Here is a 23,242-nt window from a genome sequence, read left to right on the forward strand (position 1 = left end):
CAGAAAGTGCTTATTCAGTTGTGAAGAAAGGTTAGTTAGTCTCTTGATGGACTTGTTGCTGAATTGTCTGAGAAATCCTATGATGAGGAGAATCTAGTACCAAACTATTTTCTTGTTTTTTGAACCCCAGGTAAATGTAATTAAAAACAATCTTATTAAAAATCTAATGCTAATCGTCTAAAACTACCACATTCTGAATCCCACACATTGCTTCAGCTAACATATTACACATCATGACCAATGATATTTTGTACAATCACTCCAAAACATGTCTCAAAAGGTGTAGCTCCAGGAACACAGCCACCACAGTGGCTTCTTGTGCCTCCACCTTGCTATTAATACGTCTGTCTACTTGCCACTGGTCATGAGTCTGACCTGTATGCAAATATGTGGCAAAAATAAGCTCAAATAGGCTCTCAGAGGAGGCATGTGGTGGCCTAACTCCAGCGCCAAGAAGGGACAGCTGCAACAGGGGACATGAAGCGGAGATATATAGGAAGTTAACCAATAAGTTTGCTCACCTCGTTTTGCTGAGTTTAAATTTCCTGGACATAAAGCAGAAAGTACTTTCCGCTTGGAGACTTTTTCACCTTACTAAAACAGAACATTTGGCAGAGCAAATGGAGCCGTGATATGAGAAGTACGTGGAGAACTTTTTAAAGTCGAGCCGGAGGATGATGAGAGATGGAAGAAGGAGTGCTGGTGAGCAGTTTTGACTGTGGATGTGGAGGGAAGAGGTTCAGCGCTAATCTCTTGTGCTGCACAGAGACGTGTGCAATGTAAAGTATGACATACCCAGGATGTTCAGAAGCCCCTGAAGGTACATGAGCTGTCAGTTGTTTAACAGAAACTGGCTACCACACGTGTGAGCTGCTTTACATGAGAAAATGTTTTAAGAACATTTTGTCACCATTCTTCACTTTCTATCTCCTGATTCTCCTTATTGGATTTCAGACTAAAGAACTGACAGCACAGCGAGGTCGTTTCTCCTTTGCCCTTTTTCTCAGTCTCACTCTGTCCGATTCCAGTCTCACTCTTTAAATCAGATGTCTCCTCGGAGCTTTTTCAGTTCTCCTCTTTTACATCCAGCTACTCTCTGCCTCTTTACCTCTCTGTCAGTCATCTTAATCACCTGTTGAAGTTAGAGCATGCTCCACGCCACTCTCTCCTCTCCTCTCCCCTCACTCTGTCCACCTCGTTCTTCTCACCTGTTCCCTTCTTGCAGACGTAGGGCAGATTGTAGTTGCAGGGCACGTCATTCCACTTGCCGTTCTCATGAGCGATCATAACCACGCAGTCTTCACCTCCAGCAAAGAAGTTGTCAGGCTGGTTTTCACGCCAGTTCTCATATTGCTGCGCACACATACACAAACAAATGTGAAACAAACCGTTTTTTAAACTCCACTCAAACATAATTTTCTAGACATCAGACACAAACCACGAATCACACGGTCTACTTTCTCCACAATACTCAATTCTGTGCAGAACATTATTTCTTCCCTAATTTTATGTTTTGTTTTCTCCTTTTGTGATGTTGTATATAATGATGGAAAATTAGAATACACTCTGGTAAGTTGAATATATGGTGTCATTATCAGTAGATAACGCTGTAGATACAGTAAAATCATGAAAATCTCATGGTAGAGGTAACTAATATTTTTTTTTCAACAAACTGATGTTTCCAGCTGCGATACTGAGCAACCCCAAACGTATACAGTTTCTCTAGGGCCTTAACCTCCACTGGGATCAACAGCTGACTGAGAGACAAAACAGACACAGCTGGTTCCTCACCAGGTCCATCTTGTCGGTCCACTGAAAGTCGTCCTCCACTGTACGATCATTTAACCCGATCCAGGTGTTGTCATGGCTTAGACCTGAGTAAGACGCACAGAAGAAATTAGCACAGAAAAAGAAAACAGGAGTGCACATACAGTACACACACCCACACATGCACAAAAACTGCTGAGAAATATCAACTAAGAGCAAAATACAATCTATGACAAAAACAGAAAAAACTATGGGTCTAGAAACTTTGTATAAATGTGAATTAACAACTCTCTGACACAGTCTCAACAAAGTTATTATAGAGTTATTAGTCAGGTGTCCATCCAAATGTAGCCCAAATTTTAATTTCCAGAAAATTGGAAAAAGAAAATGTGCGTTTCTATCCACTGCTGTCAGGACTGGTAAACTGACCTTTACTGTAGGTGTTAAATCATTACAGTGCTCATTAATGTTACATTTAATGTTTTTGTGTTTTGTCTTTGTGCAACAGGCTCCACACATGAAGCCTGACTCACTCCTGGAGCTGAGTGGCAGCAGGCACAGCTCTGAGATCTGCCCTCTCGGGCTGCAGCTGAGAGATGAATGAGAGATGGAAATATACAGTTTTTGTCTCTGATGCACTGGTGACGGGAATTTTGTTTGTGTGAAAGGAAACATCACCTGATGGTGTTTTGGGTTAATCTCGTTTGTGTGTTTGGGGGCATCTGTGCACACGGTTGTACCGGCGCGTGCATGAGCGTGCGCACATATGTAATGGAATTTCAATCATGGCGTATCTGATTAACATCATTACCAGGACCATTAATCTTCCTAATGGCTCTGATCCCTTTATTGCAGGGGTGGAGACGTCCATTTTCGAGGCAATTAAACACACTTTTTGGTAACTGTGCGAGTGTAGCAGAAAGATGGATGCAAGATGGATGGCACTGTCCTGGCATCTGTCCGAGACAGAAGGTGGATCCACTATTACAGGGGCTTGCTGCTGGTGATCTAGCCTTATTACAACACATGTGGCTGCGGAGCACTGCCTGGGGGGCGAAAAGCTAAGAATGAGGAGATGAAGGTTTATGAGGCACCAAAGAAAGTCTTTATGGACATTTGCATGGTAATGCTGCTGGCACAGACAAAGATAAACTGCTCTCGATGGCCATGATGAACGCCAGTAGAAGACCCAAAAAATGTGCAGATGGGTGGACTTTTCTACATGACAACCATCGAATCTAACAAGGAGTCTTAAAATCATATTTTTTCGAAATGCAAGGGTGGACATATCTACCCATGGTATGTGACAATTTAACGTCTTTCTCACACAAATCTACAAGAGTCTAAATTAAATCAAGAGCCATTTTCTCATTTAATCCAGTTTCAACACAGTGACACTTGCATTTCCTTCCCTTGACACAAATGGAGTTACCCACTGTAAGGATTGTTCACCTGTTTCAAGACAAATCACATCCTTAGAAAGAATGTGACCCTATATTAAATGCTCTGTCACAGACACTTACGTCAGAGCCTTTAACACCATTTCATTGCAACAAATAGTGATACACATTTATTTGGCTGAAGAGGCTCGGCTCCTGAGGGCGTTTTTCAGCGGGGAGCGCAATAAACCCCTTCAAGGGCCGTTCAGAGCAGAACCTGACAGACATTTATCACCGAGTTATGGAGTACACATAAGGCAAGAGCTGCCATTGCCAAGTCTGGTCATAATAAGGTAGAAGAGTAGATATCAATCAACAGCCAGTAAAAGTGTGTAGCAGGACAGCAGAGTGAGAGCTGGTTAGACTGTAAAGGCCATGTAATCGTCATTATTTAAATTGATTGGTGGCGTCTTTAAATGTGATTGGTGACTGTGAGAGTGACCATATATTTCTTGAGTTATAGAGTTGTGAAGTAGGAAGAGCTACTGGCTCCATAAGTATTTCTTTTAAGAACTTTAAATTTCCGTTTGAAAGTTTTCTCTTATATCTCCAGTGTTCGTCCTGGTATGGTGGGTGGCTCTACATGCTACAATACCCATGAGCCTCAGATGCTGTTGCTACTGACAAAAAGCTAGACAAAGGTGCATTCTACTTAAAGAGTAATCATTAGCTTCAGCGGACCCAGCTAGCCTTTAGCGATGCAGACAACAGAATTTTAAGCTCCACGATTGGATTTTTCTTCTCAAAAGAGTTGAAAGTTGATTTCTCGCCTTACATTTTTATGTACAGTTTATGACCAAACACTTGAAAACATAATAACTTTCCCATCAGCCCCAGCTGTAGGTTGTGTTTAATGCTAATTATCAAATGTAAGGAAACTTCTAAACATTAATTCATCAATCATTGTGAGCATGTTAGAATGACTACCTGGCTGTAGACTTATACTCTTGTTTACTGAAGCGTCAACTAGGAGATTTGTATGCTCATCAGGCCGTGGAAGTGCTACAGCTAGCTGTTACCTAACATTGCAGAAAATTAATAGGACTTTTACCTATGGAGCCTGCATGCCCAAACTTCTCTGGCTAATTTAAGATTTCTTGCTGCGTAATCAGTTCAGAAAAACACACCTAGAAACATTTATTTAGGCTCAACTTCCTGTGCCAAGTCTGTCCCTGTCTTCTCTTTCTCCTCGACCTCCACCCACCTCTGATGAAGTTCTGCTCGGCCAGGCTGTGGATACTGGCCAGGTGGCCGCTGTGCTCCCTGCAGTCCTTCTCGGCGTCCTCCCAGGTGTGCCTCCGGCTGAAATACCTGTAGCAGTGGCCGTGGAACTTCCTCCACGTGTGCTCGCACCCCTCGGTGTCTGCAGGTGTACAGAGGGATTGGGAGAAACAAGGGGGAGGTAATTGAAAAAGACAGCGATTAGTCAATGGAAAAAATCCATGTGGGAAAAGAAAAAACGCAGTGTTTTTTAAATCGTTAAACACCCCCAGTCGACAGATGCAAAAGAATAATAGCATTGTACTGGAAAGAAGTAGGAGGATTTCTACTGTTTTAGTGTTTCATTTTGTATCCACACGTAGCACATCCCTCCTGCAGCACACAAGCTCTACATACTGCTGTCCCTATCTGTCCCTTCCCTCTCCTTCGTCCTTACTCTCTTCAGTCCCCTCTTGCTTTAAGTGCCCTTTGTGACACTCCTCTTTTTCTCCATCCCTCCTTCTCTCTCTCTGTGTCTTCTTCTCTTTGATTTGACTTGACTTTTAATCCACAGCAGAGGCAAGCCGGTGGTGAGACAGCTTAGTCCAGTGAAAGGGCGTTTTAATCTATTCAAATGACAACAATCCTTAGAAATTGCTTCCAGTGCACAGCGCTTGCTTGGCAATTAAGCCCTGTCACAGTCCTGTCAGCGCACTGACTCCCCCTCCACCCATCCCTCCATCCCTTCCTCCTTCTCTCCCTTCATCTCTCTCATCTATCGCCCCTCATCTGACTGGGGGTTAGCCGTGTGAGCTGTACATTTCAAATGTGATGTGTGTGTGTCTATGTGTGTGCATGTCTGAATATGTGGAAAAGTATGTATTGTTGATGTGGTTCAGGCTCAATCTGTCAGCTCAGCCACCTCCAGTTTCCCCTCTTGTGCCCCCCTCCCTGCCTCCCTCCCTATAGTGTAGGGATCAGGGAAAAGGCCTCAGCTTTTCCTCCAACAAATCTGAAGCGACACCAGTAAATTGGGCGGTGCAAATTGGGCCGTATGGGGCCCTGCTTAGTATGCAGAGAGGTGCTGTTTCGGCCGTGGAAAGAAGAGGAAGAGAGGAGAGCAGAGGAGTCCATTATGAAAGCCCTTCTATGCTGTAATATGGAATAAGGGCCTCGAAACCTTCATACTGCATCAAGAGTGTAAGTGTTTTTCATACTGTTAAGCTCGCCTTCATTCGCTATGTAGTTGAGGTACAATGCTGTGACACAATTTCACAAAATGCAATGCACTGTGTCATAGCAAGACTGCCTCCTCAAGTGGAGCTACATTTTGTGAGGTTTTGCAAAACTCCCTCAGTTGACTTTGAATCAATATATTTGCTAATTTAACATATATTTCTGTGTTTCCTCTCTTGCAGCTCAACGCATTAGCTAGCTCGGGCGCCGTGCACGAATGCCTCCAGTAAGAGTAAAAGACAGTGAGCAGCGATGATGAGCAATGTGAAAGAAAACCCACAGCATGTCCAACATGCGATAGCCTGCTACAACATACTTGTATCTTGTGTTCAGAGAGTAATTTCTTTGTCACATCTCATACAGTAAACATAAAGCTCTGACAGGTCAAATATCAGACACAGATGAATGCACAGCCATTTAAATTTTCATTCACACATGCATGTTGGCAGCAGAGAGCGAGACGGAGAAGAATGAAGACAGTAATGTTTGCATATGTCTGGGAAAAAAGTGTCTGTCCAGTTTTATCACTCTTTGATGATCTTGTGGCATTCGGCACTATTTGAAATTCTTCATCCATCCACTGACATGCCTGACATGTATTCATTCAGTCCAATACAGCAGGTCTGGTGGAAGTGGAGTCCTACATACAGAAGAAGCCTATTCCCACTGTTACAGACAGTCACAGGTAGGGTTGAGTAACGAGCCTCAGTATTTCGTTGTCATATACTTTGTCATTAATGATGGAGGTAAATATTTTCATGTAGGCAAAGGTTTTGCAGGGCTGTTTGTTTTTACCTTAATTTGTAAGGTAGTAAAGTATCCGAAAAGTATTGTTTTGGTTCCTGTACTGAAACTTGGTCGTTTACTTTCTAGTATTAACACATTTCAAACGATTCCTAGCCCCAGTCAAGTAAAAATGGGTTTGAATGAGCTTAATGAATAATGGCTCCTGCATACGCAAGACATGGATCCACTAGTATTTACAAATAATTCTTAGCATTTTTTTTTTACATATGAAATGAGGTTTATCACACTCCAGACATTTTAAGAACATAAATACACGTCAGTCACATAAAAACTATGTCAAAACTGACTTTAAAATACCTTCCTGTTATTTATCTGACTAAACCGAATTTACAGACTTACGAACATTGTTAAACCAGGATCTGTCACACACACAAACTACAGTAGTGAATCACCACCTCAGAGTTTTGCTTTAGTAGTACTACTTAAGTACTACCTGATCAAAATATGAGCTCTCATGTTCTATCTGCACCAGACAATCTGTTTGTTTGTTCATCCATTTCAAACGCTTGGTGCCTGAGTACCTCGTGAACTTCAGGTCAGATAATCATTATTGGATTGCCGCCTCACTACTATTCTTATTTGATCCAGTCATGTCTTCTGAGCGGTGATGTAATGTGGAGAACTGCCTCATTACTTTGGCTGCTCAAATTTCTCCTGGTAGTCTGGGGATTTAATCTGATTACCTCGAAACACGCTAATGACATAAAACCCAATTAGCCAGTTTAACATTTTCAGCCTCCTGTGGGCGGCTCCGTGGCTCAACGGATCGCCCTGTTGCCTTCACAGCAACATGAGCCAGGGTTTAACTCCTTCCCATTCGGACTTTTGAGTTCATACCCTCTTCATTTTATAATACATTTCCTTTCACAATGCACAGCGGGAACGCTAATCTACTCATACGTCTGAATGTGAGTACAGTATCTGTCTATTATGCTTGGGCTGGCTCAATCACTTGATAGGAAGAACTGGATACATATTATTACAATTTAGTGAAGATTGTTTCATTCAAACTTTTCCATTGCTTGGAGATGAGTGAAAACCCTTTCACACATGAGCTCAGCTGATATATTATAGGAAACTCTACCCTGAAAATAACTTTAAATTGTTGATGAATAAAAAAGGTGGCTTTTTATGTCTTAAAGGTAGAGGAAGGAATATCCAGTTGACATTCTCTACAGATGATGATGTGCAGATGAAGTACAATGGTGATGAGGTCAGAAATGCATGAAAATAACTCTTATTACAGGTAACAGTCAACTTCATAACACATAGTGTGGCTGCCTACAAATCTATATTACTCTTGAGGTTGTGTCCCTATGTTTGTTCCAATATATTCAGAAATAAGTTTCAGGATCCCCAAGATCCCCTGATTAAGAATTAAGCAATTTTCTTAAATGTACTAATGTTAAATTACCAGACTGGACATTTATGGAAAGGTTTGTCTTATGTTGGAATAGTTTCACAGGAGACTGACTGCATTATAATCAGTATTTTGCAGCCATACTCCTCGTAGCACCCTTTGTGCTTCTGAAAGGAGAGCAGTAGATTAGCATTAGTTAGAATAATGTTACTACTGTCATCTCTGGTCCTGTGGGACCAAAATCACACACTGCTGCTGTAATTTTCTCTGCTGACTGCTAACTAACTCTTTCACTCTGTCATCAGACCTGGAAGCTACCTGCTCAAAATGTTTGCCCACATGGCAGCTGGTACTTTGTATTAGCATCGGGAGTTGGTCCAGTTTGGCTCATGAAGGTGGACAATGGGTTGTTATCTACAGGAACAGGGACAGCAGAGTCAGTGTAGGTGTCACGGAGACAGAGAAAATACACACACAAATACACACATCTATAAATTAAAAATACACGCCTTCATTGAATCACACAGCGACTGCTCTGGGGTCCAGACTGGCGGTCGGCCCAGAGTCTGTGTGCGTATAAAGCTACTGCTGGCCATATTAAAGCCTTTAAGTGGCTTTAAAAGAGGAACTACACACTCAAATACAGACTAGAATTGTGACTGTGAATTCTACTTGGGTATTTCATACATATATAAAATAATTCAGTGTCCAAGTAAGACATAAAGCTAAAGACAGATACACTCAGCACATCAAACACAGTCATCTACAGAGTGGGAGGACAGAAAAGAGAGAAAGTGAAAGAGTCACAGAAACAGAGAGAGACGGAGAGAGAGAAAGAAAAGCAGACATAAAAAACAAACAGGCATGTTTTTCTCTCCCTCAGATCTTTAACCTAGTCTCTGCTGATTTCTTCTCCCACTCGCTGACAGTGAGGCTCAAAGCCCGACATCACATCAACCTCTTCAAATATTTAGACATTATTCGAGTCGTCTTCTTTTTCCCGTTTTCCCTCTGTCAGGCGCATGGAGAGGTAGGGGGTATGTTTCAGCGATTAATATTCCCACAGACTTTAGTGAACGGCAGTTAGGAAATAAAAGGCCATACACCTCCAGCTGACTGATTGGGTCGTTTATCCACATCACCATGTGATATTTCTATTGCTCGGCTGTTTTAGATCCCCTGAATGATGAAACGGTGTGTGTGTGTGTTTGCTGCCGGTGTGTGTGTGCGCTGCCATTTTTCCTCCTCCCTGTGTGACTCTTTGAAGGCTGACAGCTCAGTGTGCCATTTGCAAGAGGGCAGGTGACAGCGGTCCAGAGAGAGAGGGGAAGTAAAGTGAGAGAGAGAGAGACATGGAGACAGGGAGATGAGAGAGACTTTGCTGATAGCCAGCGACAAAAGGTGAGAATGTGAGGAGATTGTGAGAACGGCTGTGGAATAATGGTTATTATGAGCGCAGTGTTGATTAATGGAACATCCTAATAGTGTGATTCTCACAATTAGGAGTAATGGATGTTACAGTAAAACAGCTACCGAGTGCAACATGAATGACTGATGCCAGTCTGAAGGCTCATTCTGCATAATTAGCCCATAGACGTGTCTTTGCAGATTGATGCTGATGGAGGAGGTAAAAGTGAGGGCAGCACAGGCCCTCACTGCAAATAGGCAAAAAGGAGGTCCACTTCACTCAAATGGACACAGTGTGTAATTAGTGTGATGTGAGGACAGCACACATCATCGACATTTTTGTGTATATCCGTTGTCTGCATCTTGAAAGAGTGGGCAGGTAATGGTCTATCAGTGTGCAGCTGAGGTAAAGCACGCACAATGACCAGACTTGGGCTGCTATTTATTTAGTTGTTATTACTTAGTAACGTGTTACAGGGACGCGGTTACTTTTTACTGCATTTACTAGTGCAATGGGATTATTCAGTTATTACATTACAGTTACTACTCCTGTTACTTTGAGAGTTTTAGGGTGGACTTGTTCTCAGTCTTACTGGGAGTTTGGTGGAGGGTTGAGATCAGTTTCTTCTCCGTGCGTTCAGACTGCTGAGGGGCGTGTTAGTTTGGTACAAAGGTGGGAAGTGTGGGGAAGCGGTTGGCCTCTACCAAATAATAAGTTACTCAGAAGTTGTGTTACATACATGTTGTGTGCTATTAGCTGCCAGCTAGCCACCGGTACCTTTGCCTACATTCAGCTGGTTAGCCTTCATTCAAGGACGGAACAACTCTGGACTGCTGCATGCGGTCAGTCTATGGCAGGAGCCAAAACTGGGGCATGGTTCCTGTGGTTGAAATGCAGGTTAAGTTCCTGAGTTCCTAAAAAGGGTTGCTGGAAAACATCCTGCAGTGGGAATAACTGGGATCACAGTAAATGAAAGATAAAAAGAAGTGCAACAGTACAAGCCAGGCTTCATAACTTGGACAGCAATTTTCTTGGGAATACGAGGCAGAGGTAGAGGAAGTGCAGAAGCATGCTAAACCTCCAGCACAGCTCAAAGCACAGTTTTATACCTCTCAATCAGAAACGTTCATTAGTGCTCAGCAGAGGAACACGGACTCGCCTCTCTCCCTCTATCTCATCTATTGTAACACCTGCTCTGATGCTTCCTTTCTTTTCTTCACTGTTTCTTTTTTAACTGCGTGGACTTCCCTGAGGAGAATGACAGTTGCTTCAGGAACACTGTCTAATTAAGCACCTTGAATGAGAGTAAATTACCTCCTCATCTCTCCAGCTTTCCTGTTAGGAGGGAGAATTGGCAAGTGGTGAACACAATAGCATATGGAGTGAGAGCGATGCCTCGCTGCTATTCCTTTTGAATAGCCTCTGCCAGGCATAGGCAAAACCTCAGGGATATTTTATGTGTGTACCTGCCTGTGTTTCTGTGTGTTTCCCTCTTCAGGAGACCACTGTGGGCGAGGTAAACCAAGAAGCTTCAGCTCCCTCTCCTCTCAGTCTTGGCACGTGTCCCTCTCGATGAGTTATTAGAACGCATGAATCTTCATTAGCATTAATAGCCTCTAAAGACCCGGAGGATGCACACAAAAAAAAATTAACTTTGAGCCGAGCTTTCTGCTGAGTCGCCAGTTTAGAGAGCGGCAGCACAGTCAGGGAGGGAGCAGAGAAGCATCTCAGCAAAGTCGGCAAACTCAGACGCCTTCCTTCTCAGCCTCTCTGTCAACCCTGAAAGCTGATGCTGAGTCACAAAACCACCCACTCCGGGAACAATAACATGAAAAGGAAAATAACAAACAAACAAAGAACTAGGGACTAATATTAAAACAGAAAAACTGCAGCTTGTAGATCACAAGTTCAGCCAAAGTGCTCAGTGTACTGTGCCTTAACAAGAGTGTAGAGATGAGATAAGCTGACGCATCTTATTGACAAATGGGATTTCAAGAATGGACGCCTCTGGCCCAGAAGCACGATAAAGGCGAAGTGACTGACACCTATGATGGTCAAAACTGGGACTGAACCAGTAGATAAGTACAAACTTGTAGTTGTATTTCAATCAAGAGTACCATAGAGGGATCGAGGCATAAATGTGGTGAGAACATTCATAGTACTACAGTTTATCTGCATTCAAGAATGCACAATTACCTGAAATGTATTATTCAAAATCTGTGTAAATTATAATCATCGTAGCCTCTTTTTGTTCTGACACTATATTTATATTTATAATTGTATATTTCTCCAGTAAAGTCAGATATGTCTTACATAAAAGATACACTACATCATGCATAAGCGCTGAATGTTGGGCAGTTAAAACCAAAGGATACTCAATATGTCCACAATATCTGAAATGTGCAATTTGCTGCCGACATTCACTCATGCATTTTGCTCTCCTGACTCTAAATTAGTAAGTAAATGACCTTCACTGTAAGCACGAGAGGATGCATACGTGAAAGAAAAAAAAGGAATATGAAATCGGGTGAGTTTGAGTGAGACAGTGCTGCAGTGATGGAGCGACAGAAGGACCACATCTGGTGCTTTCTGAAGCACTTCCCACCGCTGTTAGTCAGTTCGGGCTGCTCTCCTCCTCATTAGTCTCAGTGTGTAGGCTACACTACATCATCTGCTGCCTGCCTCCAATCTGCAGCGCTGGTGTTGCTGCTGGCGTGAACGTGCTCAAAAGTCTTTGTATCTGTCTGCCCCAGATTCACCCGCCGTCCTCTTTTTTTGGGGGGGGTGGGGGGGGGGGGGGGGGGAGTTGTGCTCTACTTTGCTTTAGGTTCCCTGTAATGCTCTCTAGTTTTTGTTTTCCTGTCAAACTCAACTTACTACTGTGTGTCTGCGCATGCATGTGTTTTGTGTGTGTGTGTGTGTGTGTGTGTGTGGCAGCAGTATTTCATGCCAGTAGAATGAGTGAGCTACCTGCCTGAAACAATTTGACTTATAGTGGATTTACATCGGTTTAATGGATAGCGGTGGTTTCTGAAGGCAGCAAACCCCAACACACACTTCCAGGCTAAACTCATTGGCATGCTCGCCTGTGTGTTGGCCTCTGTGTGCTGCTCAACCAGCAGTCGCCAGTCATACTTGCCAGTTAGCAGCTGTGCAGCCTACTGGGGCAATGTTGCACTTTTCTCCCAAAAGCAAAAGTCAAATGAAAATGAATGAATATTAATGATTTGACGTATGGAAGCAGGGCAAGGAACAGAAGAGGCGGAGGAGAAGACGGATGAAATCCTGGCTTTGTCTGTGAGTTTAGGGTGAAAGTGAACACATTCCTCACAGATAACCGAGCAGCAGCCAGACACCGTGCTGATGAATTAGATACACAATCCTTTTAACACAAGCTTTTTGTTTCCAATTTGTAGATTATTTGTTCTGTTAGGAAACAGAGAGCAGGAGAGACAGCTGAAGAGAGAGTGAGAACTTATTAACTGTGGATTGGATTACTGTTTTATCAAGCTGGTTGCTTTGGAACTACAAGTTATTGCACCCCACTGTAATTTCCCTGCTCGGAGTCGGAGTGATCGACTACCATCTAAGCTGCTGTGGAATAAACAGAGAGGGAAGAAAGCTTTTGATATCTGGAAGGGTACAGAGTTTTGTTTGTTCGTTTGTGTGTGTGTGTGTGGCAAATTATGTATCAGTGTGCTACCAAAGTAAAAAAGAAACAGAGCAAATGGGAAATGTGAGTGTTTGTTTGTGCTTTTATTCTTCTATTTTTGTGAGGACAAATTTGAGTTTTAGACCTTGAACAGTGAGAAAGTTGAAAAGTGAGGACACGTCTTCAAAGGGCTGTTTGAGGGTTAAGACTTGGTTTTAGGGTTTAGGTTATGGTTAAGCATGTAGTTGTGATGGCTAAGGTTAGGGGCGGAACAATTAATTATGTCAGTCAGGGTACTCACAAGTAGAAACATAAGTATGTGTCAGTGTGTGAAGGTCTGTTAGCTGAAAGATCTCCAACTTCACAGCTCTAAGAAATGTTAAAGCATCACGCACACACAGTCACTGCAAAACAGCAGATGCAGCCAGTACAGACACACTCACACAGCGACACACAGAGATACACACAGAGAAACACACACACACTCACAAACACACTGACAGAGTGTGACAAAACCTCCTGCGGTGCACCAGAGATGAGAGGCACAAAAAGATGCGAGAAGTGCAGGGAGTGACAGCAGAGAGGTAGGGAGAGAAAAGGAAAAAAGGGAAGGCAACATGAAGAAGAGGTGTCTACAGTAGAGGAATAGCAAAGTAACAAATCCACACTTACACATACACATTATGTCGTTTTTCTCCCTAGAAAGACTGAGGGGGAACGAATCGCGTAGTGAGCGACGGATAAAAAGACAGGAGGAAAGAAGCTGATGAGTAGAAACCAGCTAATGCTTTCTCTGTAACCTTTCACTTCAGCAAGGCTGAGAAAGATTTGCTTTCTGCCTCCCCTGATTCGGCAGCGAGCCAAAACAGCAAAACAAAACAAAACAAAAAAACAGCGGGACGAACTCAACAATCAGTCTCAGTGTCGGGATAAGAGGAGACTGACTGACGTCTTTGTTACTGTAATCACAACTGCCTTTTCTTTTCAGCAAATATCCATTCATTACTGAAAATAACTACAAGAGGATGGATTCAGTTTGTTTTGCACGGCTACAACTACAGAGCTGATTATCAAAATCATTAATGAATACTGATTAAAACCTCATCAATCATCCAAAAAAATCAACAATTTCTGTAGCTCTCCAGTTTCAAACTGTGTTGAAGACAAAAACTGCTATAAACAAACCTCATCAACAACAACAAAAACGTTTTAATTAAATTATTAAATTTAAATACAATTTAGCAGAATAAAAAGCCATTTTCTCCTCTCTCTCTCTCTCTCTCTCTCTCTCTCTCTCTCTCTCTCTCTCAGTGCATCCACTGGAGGACTTCAGCCCCGTCAACTTACTATTATTGACTCTCAGATGGGATCACCATGGTAACAGGCCAGAGGCAGCCAGCAGCGGACCAGATCTACCCAGCATCTGAGGCTGTTAGCTCACAACGCATACACCTGCATGCACACACACACACACACACACACACACACACACACACACACACACCCAGGAACAGGCAGCAAACGAGACAGAGAGAACTGGACCACTTTAGAGAGACAGGGACCAATTGGATGACATTTAAATGGATGGAAGGCGGAACGAATGAGTTCATTTCCACCGTTCATGTCGCAGTTCAGACCCCCCCCCCCCTGGATATCAAACGGAGATCACGCTGGAATGGCAGAGCGACGCCTGTTGTGAATTGTACTTTTCACAGCTGAATCCTATATTTCTGGGAGCGCGGAGCAGCGAGAGATAAAAGCGACAGTAGAAAACAGAGACTTCAGATTTACACAATCAGACCTGCTGCTCTCAATCAGCCATTAAGGCAGCAACGCAGCAGGAGAGGAAACGTCCGCACAGCTCCAGTGCATGTCAAATGAGAGGCACACTCTGGAGATGTGTGTGTGTTTGGGAAAGAGGAAAGACATGAGAGAAAAATAACACACAGATCAAGACAGCACCACATCAAAATTCATATACTGTATTGGCTTGGTGGCTTTTTAATTTGTCTTTGCATGATCTGCACCACAGGAGGGGCATTAATATTGAACCGTGACCACATGGAAATTACAAAAAGCAGTTATATTTGCTGTGATGTAAGATCAAACAGGGCAGCCAATAGTTAACGGCTATCTGGAATACTGTAAGATTAAAGGCGCTCTCGAGCAATTTGGTGTTACACTTCAATAAAGTCGGCGGACTTTCATGAAACAGATTTTAAAGCAGCAGAGGCCGAGATATCCTGACTTACTAACTACTTTTCCCATAATGCAACTTCACATCATCTTTCGTTACACCCTCCCTGCTTTGTAAATGCCCTCATCTTTCAAACTCCACAATGTCAGTTTGTAACTCAGGCTTTCCTTTTAAAAATGTTCACTCTCCACACCCAAGGTGAGATAACCCTGATGACATCACTATAATGTCATCAGGGTTATTTCCTCAGACTTGACAAAGCTCCTCCAGAGCCACAGAAGACATTAAACATCTGTTTTCACAGACTAAGAAGTAATCCTAACGACTAGTAAACTGACCCTCACACATAAAATCAGTGAAGTGACCCTTTAACTGTGACAAAAAGATAGAAATCTGTCAATCCTCTTGTGACTCCTCATATTTATCTACCAACCTTTGGTGAGGTCTGGTTTGGTGAGCAGGCTGGGTCAGAGAGTTTTGCAACAGACATTAGCGCAGAGGTGTAAAGAAAGGCGATGACGTGGATGAGGAAAAGGACAAGCTTCTCCATGAGTCAACTCGGACAGAAATGTAACAGTTTAAGTCAGCGGCTGATGTGTGTCAGCGGGTGCTGGTGTGTCAATCTACTTCAGTTCAGCCAACAATCCTGCACACACGAAGTGGAGTGAAGAGATAATTTGGAGCTTAGTGTTTTGTTGTGCAAACATTTTCTTGGTTAGAGCCAGAACTGCTGCAGTTTCTACAGCATTGAAAATGTCCTGCTTCAGCCTGCTGCTTCTCTCCGGCTTCGCTCTCCTAATAATAAGGAGAGCGAGACACTGGAAGCCAGACACAGACAAAGACAGAAATTCAAAGTCACAACTCTTCCGGGAGTTGAGGTCAGAGGTCACACTAGACCAAATTTGGCTTGGTTTTAATGTAATTCAGAGCAGTCCAGATTCTTAAACTTCACTCGTCTCCTTAAAATGTCTCCTTGGCCAAAATCTCTCCAACAATCTTTCTTTGTTATCATTCTTAAATTTTTAATTGTGCCATTTTAAATCATGCGTTTTAAGAGATGTAGAGTTTCCATTATTTAGTAATTGCATTGTTAGTTAGAAAGGAAACTCCAAACACACACATTTATTGCTTTCCTATTGTATCCATTTACCATAATTATTTTCTAAATGCCTGTCGCAGTGCGAATAGTTTGAAATTTAACCATTCAGGCAGGCAATCTGTTATTTTCTCAACTGTCAATATCACAAAACCTTGTTTACTTTAAACCGCAGTGATAACATTAAATAACATAAAACATTTTGACTGCATGGGGACATAAAATCCAGGTGAAAATTGTTTTCAACCAATCAACTCATTTAAAAAATCTGGGTACTTTTTCCATTATAATGTGCAAAAGCCCCAATGATCTACCCTTATGTACACAACAGCTGTTGGTTTTCCTCAGTGTTGTTTTGCACTGACATGTCGGCCATGTTTTCATGTAACATGGTGTTTGTGAACAGCCTCCTTCACGGCCCCCTTCTCACAGGGGAATTCCCATAATGAGAAATGAAACCAGCTGGACGCAGGTGTTCTGTATAACCCTGATACATTATTCCAAAGGGCTTTCCTCTCCCTCATCCTTCTCCTCCTCCTCCATCTCTTTGTCTTCCGTATCCTCATCCTCCCTCTTCCACTGCCTCCTCCGTCTCCATTTGCACATCCTCATTAACTCCATCTTCCTCAACCTGGTTGTTTTCACTCCACCTCTGTCTCCACATCTTCTAGCACCCTCTTATTCTCCTTTGCCACCTCCTGATACTCCCTTCCCTTCCCCTTCTTTATCTTCACACGCTACCTCCACAGTACATCACCTCGCTTCTCCACCTTCTTTGTCTCATCCTTCTCTCCCTTCACTGCCTTGTCTTCCTTCTTTATCCATTTATACCATTTCCTCACACAACTGTCAATCATTTCCACCTCTTCCATCTACTTCTCCCCATCCTCTTCTTTCTCCTTCTCCGCTTCCACCCAACACACACCCCTTTGTTGAGTGGGCCAATAATGAGAAAGCAGAGTTTTGGTCCATATTGTTACCTTTCTCACAAGTAGCTCCTCCGTAGCTGGGCAGACAAAGACACACAAAGGAGTTGATCTCGTCGATGCAGGTTCCTCCATTCTGGCATGGATTAGACTGGCAGTCATCAATGTCTGGAGGGAGAGAAAGGGGGAGAGAAGAAGAGAGGGGGTGAGTCCTAGTAGATACAAACAAACACACACACACTTAAACACACGAATAGCACTTTCCAAACGGCTACTTTTTAAACTACCTGCTGCAGCTTGTTACTGAACAAACCCCTGAGAGATCAAACTTTTGGAGAGATTAGAGGTGTTTCTGAGAAAGTTATAATTAAACGAATTGATTGAAATTCATCAGTGAGCGGTTTGGGATGCACTGAAGCGCATGATGCTAATTGCAATGTGTTTGCAGGACGTGCCGCAGTTCTGCTGTCAAACCTGAGCCACAAGAGCAAGGAAGAGTAGGGAGCTGGGTGGAAGGTAAGAAAGAGAGAGAGACGTGGAGACTGGAGGGAGGAAGATCTTCAGCTGGACGAGCTTCCATCTTCAACAACAACACTGCCCACATTGATGCACCAGCCGTCTTGCTGGTAGCTACAAAAGCTGTACGCAAATCCATTTTAACATGTGTAAAAGTGACAAGAAAGATGCAACCAGTCAGACGGCATCTCTTAAATGTAATATCAAAATGAAGTCTCGATGTTTGTGCACGATGTACACACTCGCACATCTCACAAGGGTGAGAGTTCTCATCCTGCTGAAAAATGGTAACTGTATTTCTCTGGCTGATCTGGGCCTGGGGGCAAAATCATTAAAACTGCAGCTGGTATCCCACAACTGAGTGAATCCCTGGGGCCTTGGCAAGAGGTCACGGGAGGGGAGGGGAAGTGAATGGAGAGTGTGTGTGTGTGTATGTGTGTGTGTGGGGGGGGCAGGAGAAAGTCTGGAGACTTGATGAAAAGTGTGGGAATAGAGAGATGCTCAAAAACATAGAGAATAGAGGTATGAAGGAGAGGTAATGAAAACAGGAAGACAGAGGAGATATGATGCTGCGAGGCTGGGAAGTTGACAGGTTTCAGGGTTGGATTACAGGGGCTTTGCAGGCAGACAGCGTTTGGGGCGGAAGAGTCTGTTTGGATAAAACAGCGTGACAGCTTCATTGCTGGTGCCCCGCTTTGGGCTGGCTGATTTTAAAGGCTGAATTTGATGCAAGAGGTAGAGAGCTGGGATGAGATGGCATTTGTGTTGGTTTAGGGCATCGCCGTATATTTGTCTGTCTGACTCATGACGAAAAATAAAATATAAAGAGAACAAAAGAACACAGCAGACACATAGAGAAAATGATGATGAGTTTGGTCTGGTTCAGATAATCTGACATCAAGGCAGGGCTGATCCACATTTTTAGGGGCAGAAATAGCAAAGGCTTGATCACTTTTTAGCTTTAAAAGGCACTCAGCTGAATGTATACATAAAGCTCAGTTTACTCGAGTACTACTCAGCCTGTGAAAACAGTTGAATAATGTCTTCATTGTCTCTGGAGAGACTGACAAAGCAATGCTTGGCAGTGAAGAGAGGCTACGCAGAGTTAATGGTGTTAAATGGTGTGGTGTTGAAGTTAAAGGACAAACATTTCAGTCCAACCAGCATCAAGTAATTGAGATTTGTCTGAGGCAATTAAAGCGCCTGCACGAGTCGAGGTATATTGACATAAATATAAGATACAGAGTCATTTTTTAATTGAAAAAGAAAATATGTTTTTGCAATTAATGAAAAAAATGATAATGTGAAAGTGGGTCAAACATAATGTCCAAGTGCACCAAACATTTGAAACCACATCATTTAACGGGTTTCACTTTAAGTATCATCGGCGCAAATAACGAGCACAGCTGGATAAAACAGAATGATAAGACATAAGAAGATCCTTATTAAATACCACTACATGAATACGGATCCCTGAATGAACCTCAGAGGAACGCCATGTAATTGAAATATGACGTATGATAAATGATAGACACTGAAAATATCCCTCCCTCTACACTGTGAACCAACAGATGAGCAGTTTGCCAGTACAGCTGTTTAAAAAAAAAACAACCCAAACAGCTACTGGGCCTAACATGAGCCAGCATCTGGCCTCATTAAGCACTGTAGCGTTGGGGTAAGGAGTCGAGGAGCCACCTGGATTTTAGGAGCACTACGGTCATTAAAGTACAGCTCTGAGCTTCAGCTATTAGAGGGGCCACAGTAGGCTCGTAGACATTATCTGTCATAGGAGCCAACACAGCGGTACTCTAGACATTGGCAGCTGGTAGACTGACCTTCACCTCGTCAAGTTTACTGGTGTCTGAGGAAATTCAAGCACAAAGGAGGTCAGGTCAGTATATACCAACCAAAACTACAGGAGAGGGGCATTGTCACTTGCAACCAATCAAATGGCTGGCCTCTTTCAACTTGAGGAAGAAGATTGCTGCTGAGAAACAAATACTAGCTTCAGAACAAGACATGGAAGGCTTCACTCCAGCTGTCTTTGTATATAGATGATAAAAACTAGAGCTACACCAATAAATCTGCTGGACTGATACATATCGGCTACTGGATGTATTAGGTTATTGCAGTTATATTAGTATCAGTGCATGTATGTCAGCACTCTGGACATATCTCGGTCACAATATAACTATATTTTAGGGTTCATTATCAATAATGTTTCTGTTTTGTGTTTATGTACAAAAAAAGACTATTGGTCAATATATCGTTATCTTGGCCTCCAAAATTCAGTACTGGTCTTGCTACAATGAAAACACACATCTTTCAACCACATCTTCATCAGCTGATGGGAGTTTGCTCAGTTGTCATGGAGACGTCATCATGGGACCCAAGGATGGAACTTCGCATTACAGTAGGCGGTCGTATTGGAGATGCAGTTGAAAGCTCTGAGAAAAGCTGGTAAGTAGACTTTGAGGTCAAGACATAAAAACATGCAGAATAACACCTCGTCTGAGTATACCAACATTGTTCATTTCATTAACCACTGGACACAACACGTCTCCTACTGGACTGAAAAGTCCATTCTCAGTGTATGTGCACTGTAGGCTTCAAGTTTACACACCACGCTTGTTTATGTTGCATACTGGACCGCGATTGGCTTCTTGTCATGTCACAAAATCATGAAAAATCATACGCACACATCTGAAACTCAGAGAAACGTTCCCCCTTCATCTCATAAATGTGTCAAACCCTTCACCTACATCATGCTAAAGCTAAAGAACTGATTTCATGAAATGATATGAATCCCTGTGTGTACCATATGGTGGTGGCAACACATTGTTCCTTAGCTTCTATCAGTGTCTACCTTATTCAAACGGAGGGATGAGGGCCAGAGCGCAGCAGGCCTGTCCACTCAAAGTCCACTCAATGTCCTCTCTGACCAACTGGCTTAATGAGAGAACCATCTAACTTAATAACTTAAGCAGGTGGCAGTGTGTGTGTGTGTGTGTGTGTGTGTGTGTTTGACTGTATTTGTGCATTTGTATGTGTGTCCACTGCTCTCTGGCTCACTCCCCAGTACAACAAAATCAGGCCTGGGCACTAGTACAGTCTCCAGGGAGTCTAGGAGAGCAGTGCTCCACTTATCTGCTGGCAGAGAAATGGATGGAGGGATAAACAAGTGCCAGCCACTGTGGTAATTGCTGGGTGCAGCTAACACACTAGCGACCCTACCATCTTTTCTTTGAGCCAGCATTATTAATTTGAATGCGTCAGGAGAGGAAGCAAATGAATGTGAAAAGTTGATGTGGTTAACAAAATGGCAGAGGAGATACAGATCTCAAATTGGTTATGCCGCTGATTGAAAAATACATAGTTTGGATGGGTTTGATTGCAGGATAAAAATGTAACCTGCTCTGGTTGTTCATACCTGCCTCTCTGTGTGTGTCTGAGGATGGCTGGCAAGTTTGAGGACGGAGGATGGGGATATAGAGATAGAGGAATATGGGGGAGGATAGTGAGAGAGCAGCCAGACAAACCGGGGGTGGTGTCGGTTGACAGAATATCTGGAGGCTTACTGCAGGCATGTGTCGAAACCAGGGTATGAATAATTGAAAAGGGACAGAGAAAGAGATAGAGAGACAGAGAAAGAGACAGAGAGCAAACAGAAATCGGGTGGGTGAAGGCCCTGGGTCAGCCTTTCCCAATTTCAGTTTTGGGATTATTTGCCAGTTCAATAGATCAGATTAAATTCCTATTACCTGTGTGCTCGACCAGAGCTACGTCCTGCCCAAGATCAACTCCATCACCTGCCCGTCCTCCCCCAAACACCGCCGTCCCTCTGTCATCTCTACGACTTTGCCACCTCTGGAGGGTCTTTTTCTGCTTTACAGCAGTGCGATTTATGCTTTCAATTCTCGCCCCAGCCACACCATTCGTGAATGCTCAGGCCAAATAAAAAGTAAACAGCTCTTTCTCCGTTTTATAAATGAGACCTAAGCCGCAATCAGCAATCTCATGGCTATGAATCCTTGTGGGTTTAACCAGGAAGGGACCAGCAGAGAGAGAGAGTCCAGGGTAATAAAGGCTTGAAGAATCGATATTTCAGCCAAGGGCCGGCATGCATTAAAACATGGTATATTGTTTTAGTGGTCTACTAACTATGCCATAAAAAGTACGGCAAGGTTACAAGCGAGGGAATGTCCCATACTGTAACTCTCTGCTGCAGTTCTGTATTATTACTTTGGAACTGATTTTTGAAGACAAACTCTGTGTCAACTCTACAAGATAATAACATTACAAACAGGAAGTGGAGAATATCCTGTGCTCAAATAACGAGGCAGGATCTGGACTAATAGTAGCTGAATTCACCAGAAGATTTAAGAGGCTTCTTCACCTCCAGATGAAAGATATTCCCTTTAAATTTCCGAACTCTAAGTGAGTTTTAGAGAATCCTGAGGGGTCTATGGATTAATTAAAAGCTCACATTAGACACAAATGACAACAGAAATGCTCGGTAGATTTGAGGTTGTTGGTAATTTCTTACACCACAGATTCCTCCTATTAAGATTGAGGAGCATGAGACATGATGAGATTTTGTCTGTGCCTAAGTGCTTCATCTAAGTTACAACGAGTAAAGATCAATAAATTCTGACATGACACTATGGATTATGAAGAATATAAAGTCTACAATTGATGGTTTAAAGACATTAATTATTCTTGCCTTTCAGTGGTCACATGAGGGCTGAAAACCTTCTATTTTCTCAATCAGCTTCTTACTATGAGCACTTGGGTCCTATATGAACACACACTTCTCTGCCAAAGTTACAACACTTTTGGTTAATTCACATGAGAGATTTCTGTATTTTTGAGTTTTCTCATAATAAACAGTAACTAAGAATATCTTTTAAAATGTGTGCCTTCACCCCCTAAAATCTTGTTTCCCCTGACCTCCAGTGGTTTAACATCTCATCAAGTGTACTCCAGGATGTGTCAGTAAACTGTGACATCACTGTTGGGCTTGGTTACAGGTAAATGCTTCTGAACAGACCCAACCGCCCCTGATGAAGGAAGAGGAACCACATGCAGCCATGTGCCAGGGTGAACTTTATCTTTTGTTCCTCCACAAAGGAGCAAACCAGCAGCCAACTGTATTGTGCCTTTTGTTGCTATGTGGTTGCTATGCTTGTTGTTGATCCTTTTCAGTTATCTAGGTTTACGCATGACGTATGATTATTTTACAATGACTTTCCCACTCAACAATTCCCCTGCTAACACCTTTTGCAGGCTAATAGAAGATGAGTTCGATGAGTGTTTGAAGACGCCTTTTCAAACAAAGCGAAGACCTTTTAGGATATAAAATTTTCATTATTTTTGATATTGTATGTGTCGCAGAAGAAAACAATCTTAATTTTATAGTTTGTATTTATTGTATTATTTAAAAGAATTGTCTTTCGAATATTTCTTAAATGTTTTGAACATTATGACACTGGGTCAGAGGTCAGTACCAGGAACATGATGTTACTTTTACAGGTATTTAGATGCACAGAAAAGGCCTTTTTTTAATTCACTGATGAAAGCCAGAGTCTGAAATGTCTGTATTCTTATCTGTCCTCTCCTGCTCATTAAAATGAACTGA

The 23,242-nt window shown here is 42.7% G+C and overlaps 1 protein-coding gene across 1 annotated transcript in view; it reads right to left on the minus strand.

Annotated features, from left to right (window-relative positions):
* ncanb (neurocan b) overlaps positions 1-23,242 on the minus strand; it is a 94,710-nt gene that overhangs the window by 8,101 nt on the left and 63,367 nt on the right. Inside the window, exons 10-13 of the mRNA XM_070909062.1 lie at positions 17,143-17,256; positions 4,411-4,569; positions 1,792-1,874; positions 1,209-1,353 (exon numbers count right to left, since the gene is read on the minus strand). Of these exons, the coding sequence (XP_070765163.1) occupies positions 1,209-1,353; positions 1,792-1,874; positions 4,411-4,569; positions 17,143-17,256 (501 nt within the window). The remainder of the gene's footprint in view (positions 1-1,208; positions 1,354-1,791; positions 1,875-4,410; positions 4,570-17,142; positions 17,257-23,242) is intronic.

Source organism: Enoplosus armatus, chromosome 7, assembly GCF_043641665.1.
Source record: "Enoplosus armatus isolate fEnoArm2 chromosome 7, fEnoArm2.hap1, whole genome shotgun sequence".
Taxonomy (NCBI): domain Eukaryota; kingdom Metazoa; phylum Chordata; class Actinopteri; order Centrarchiformes; family Enoplosidae; genus Enoplosus; species Enoplosus armatus.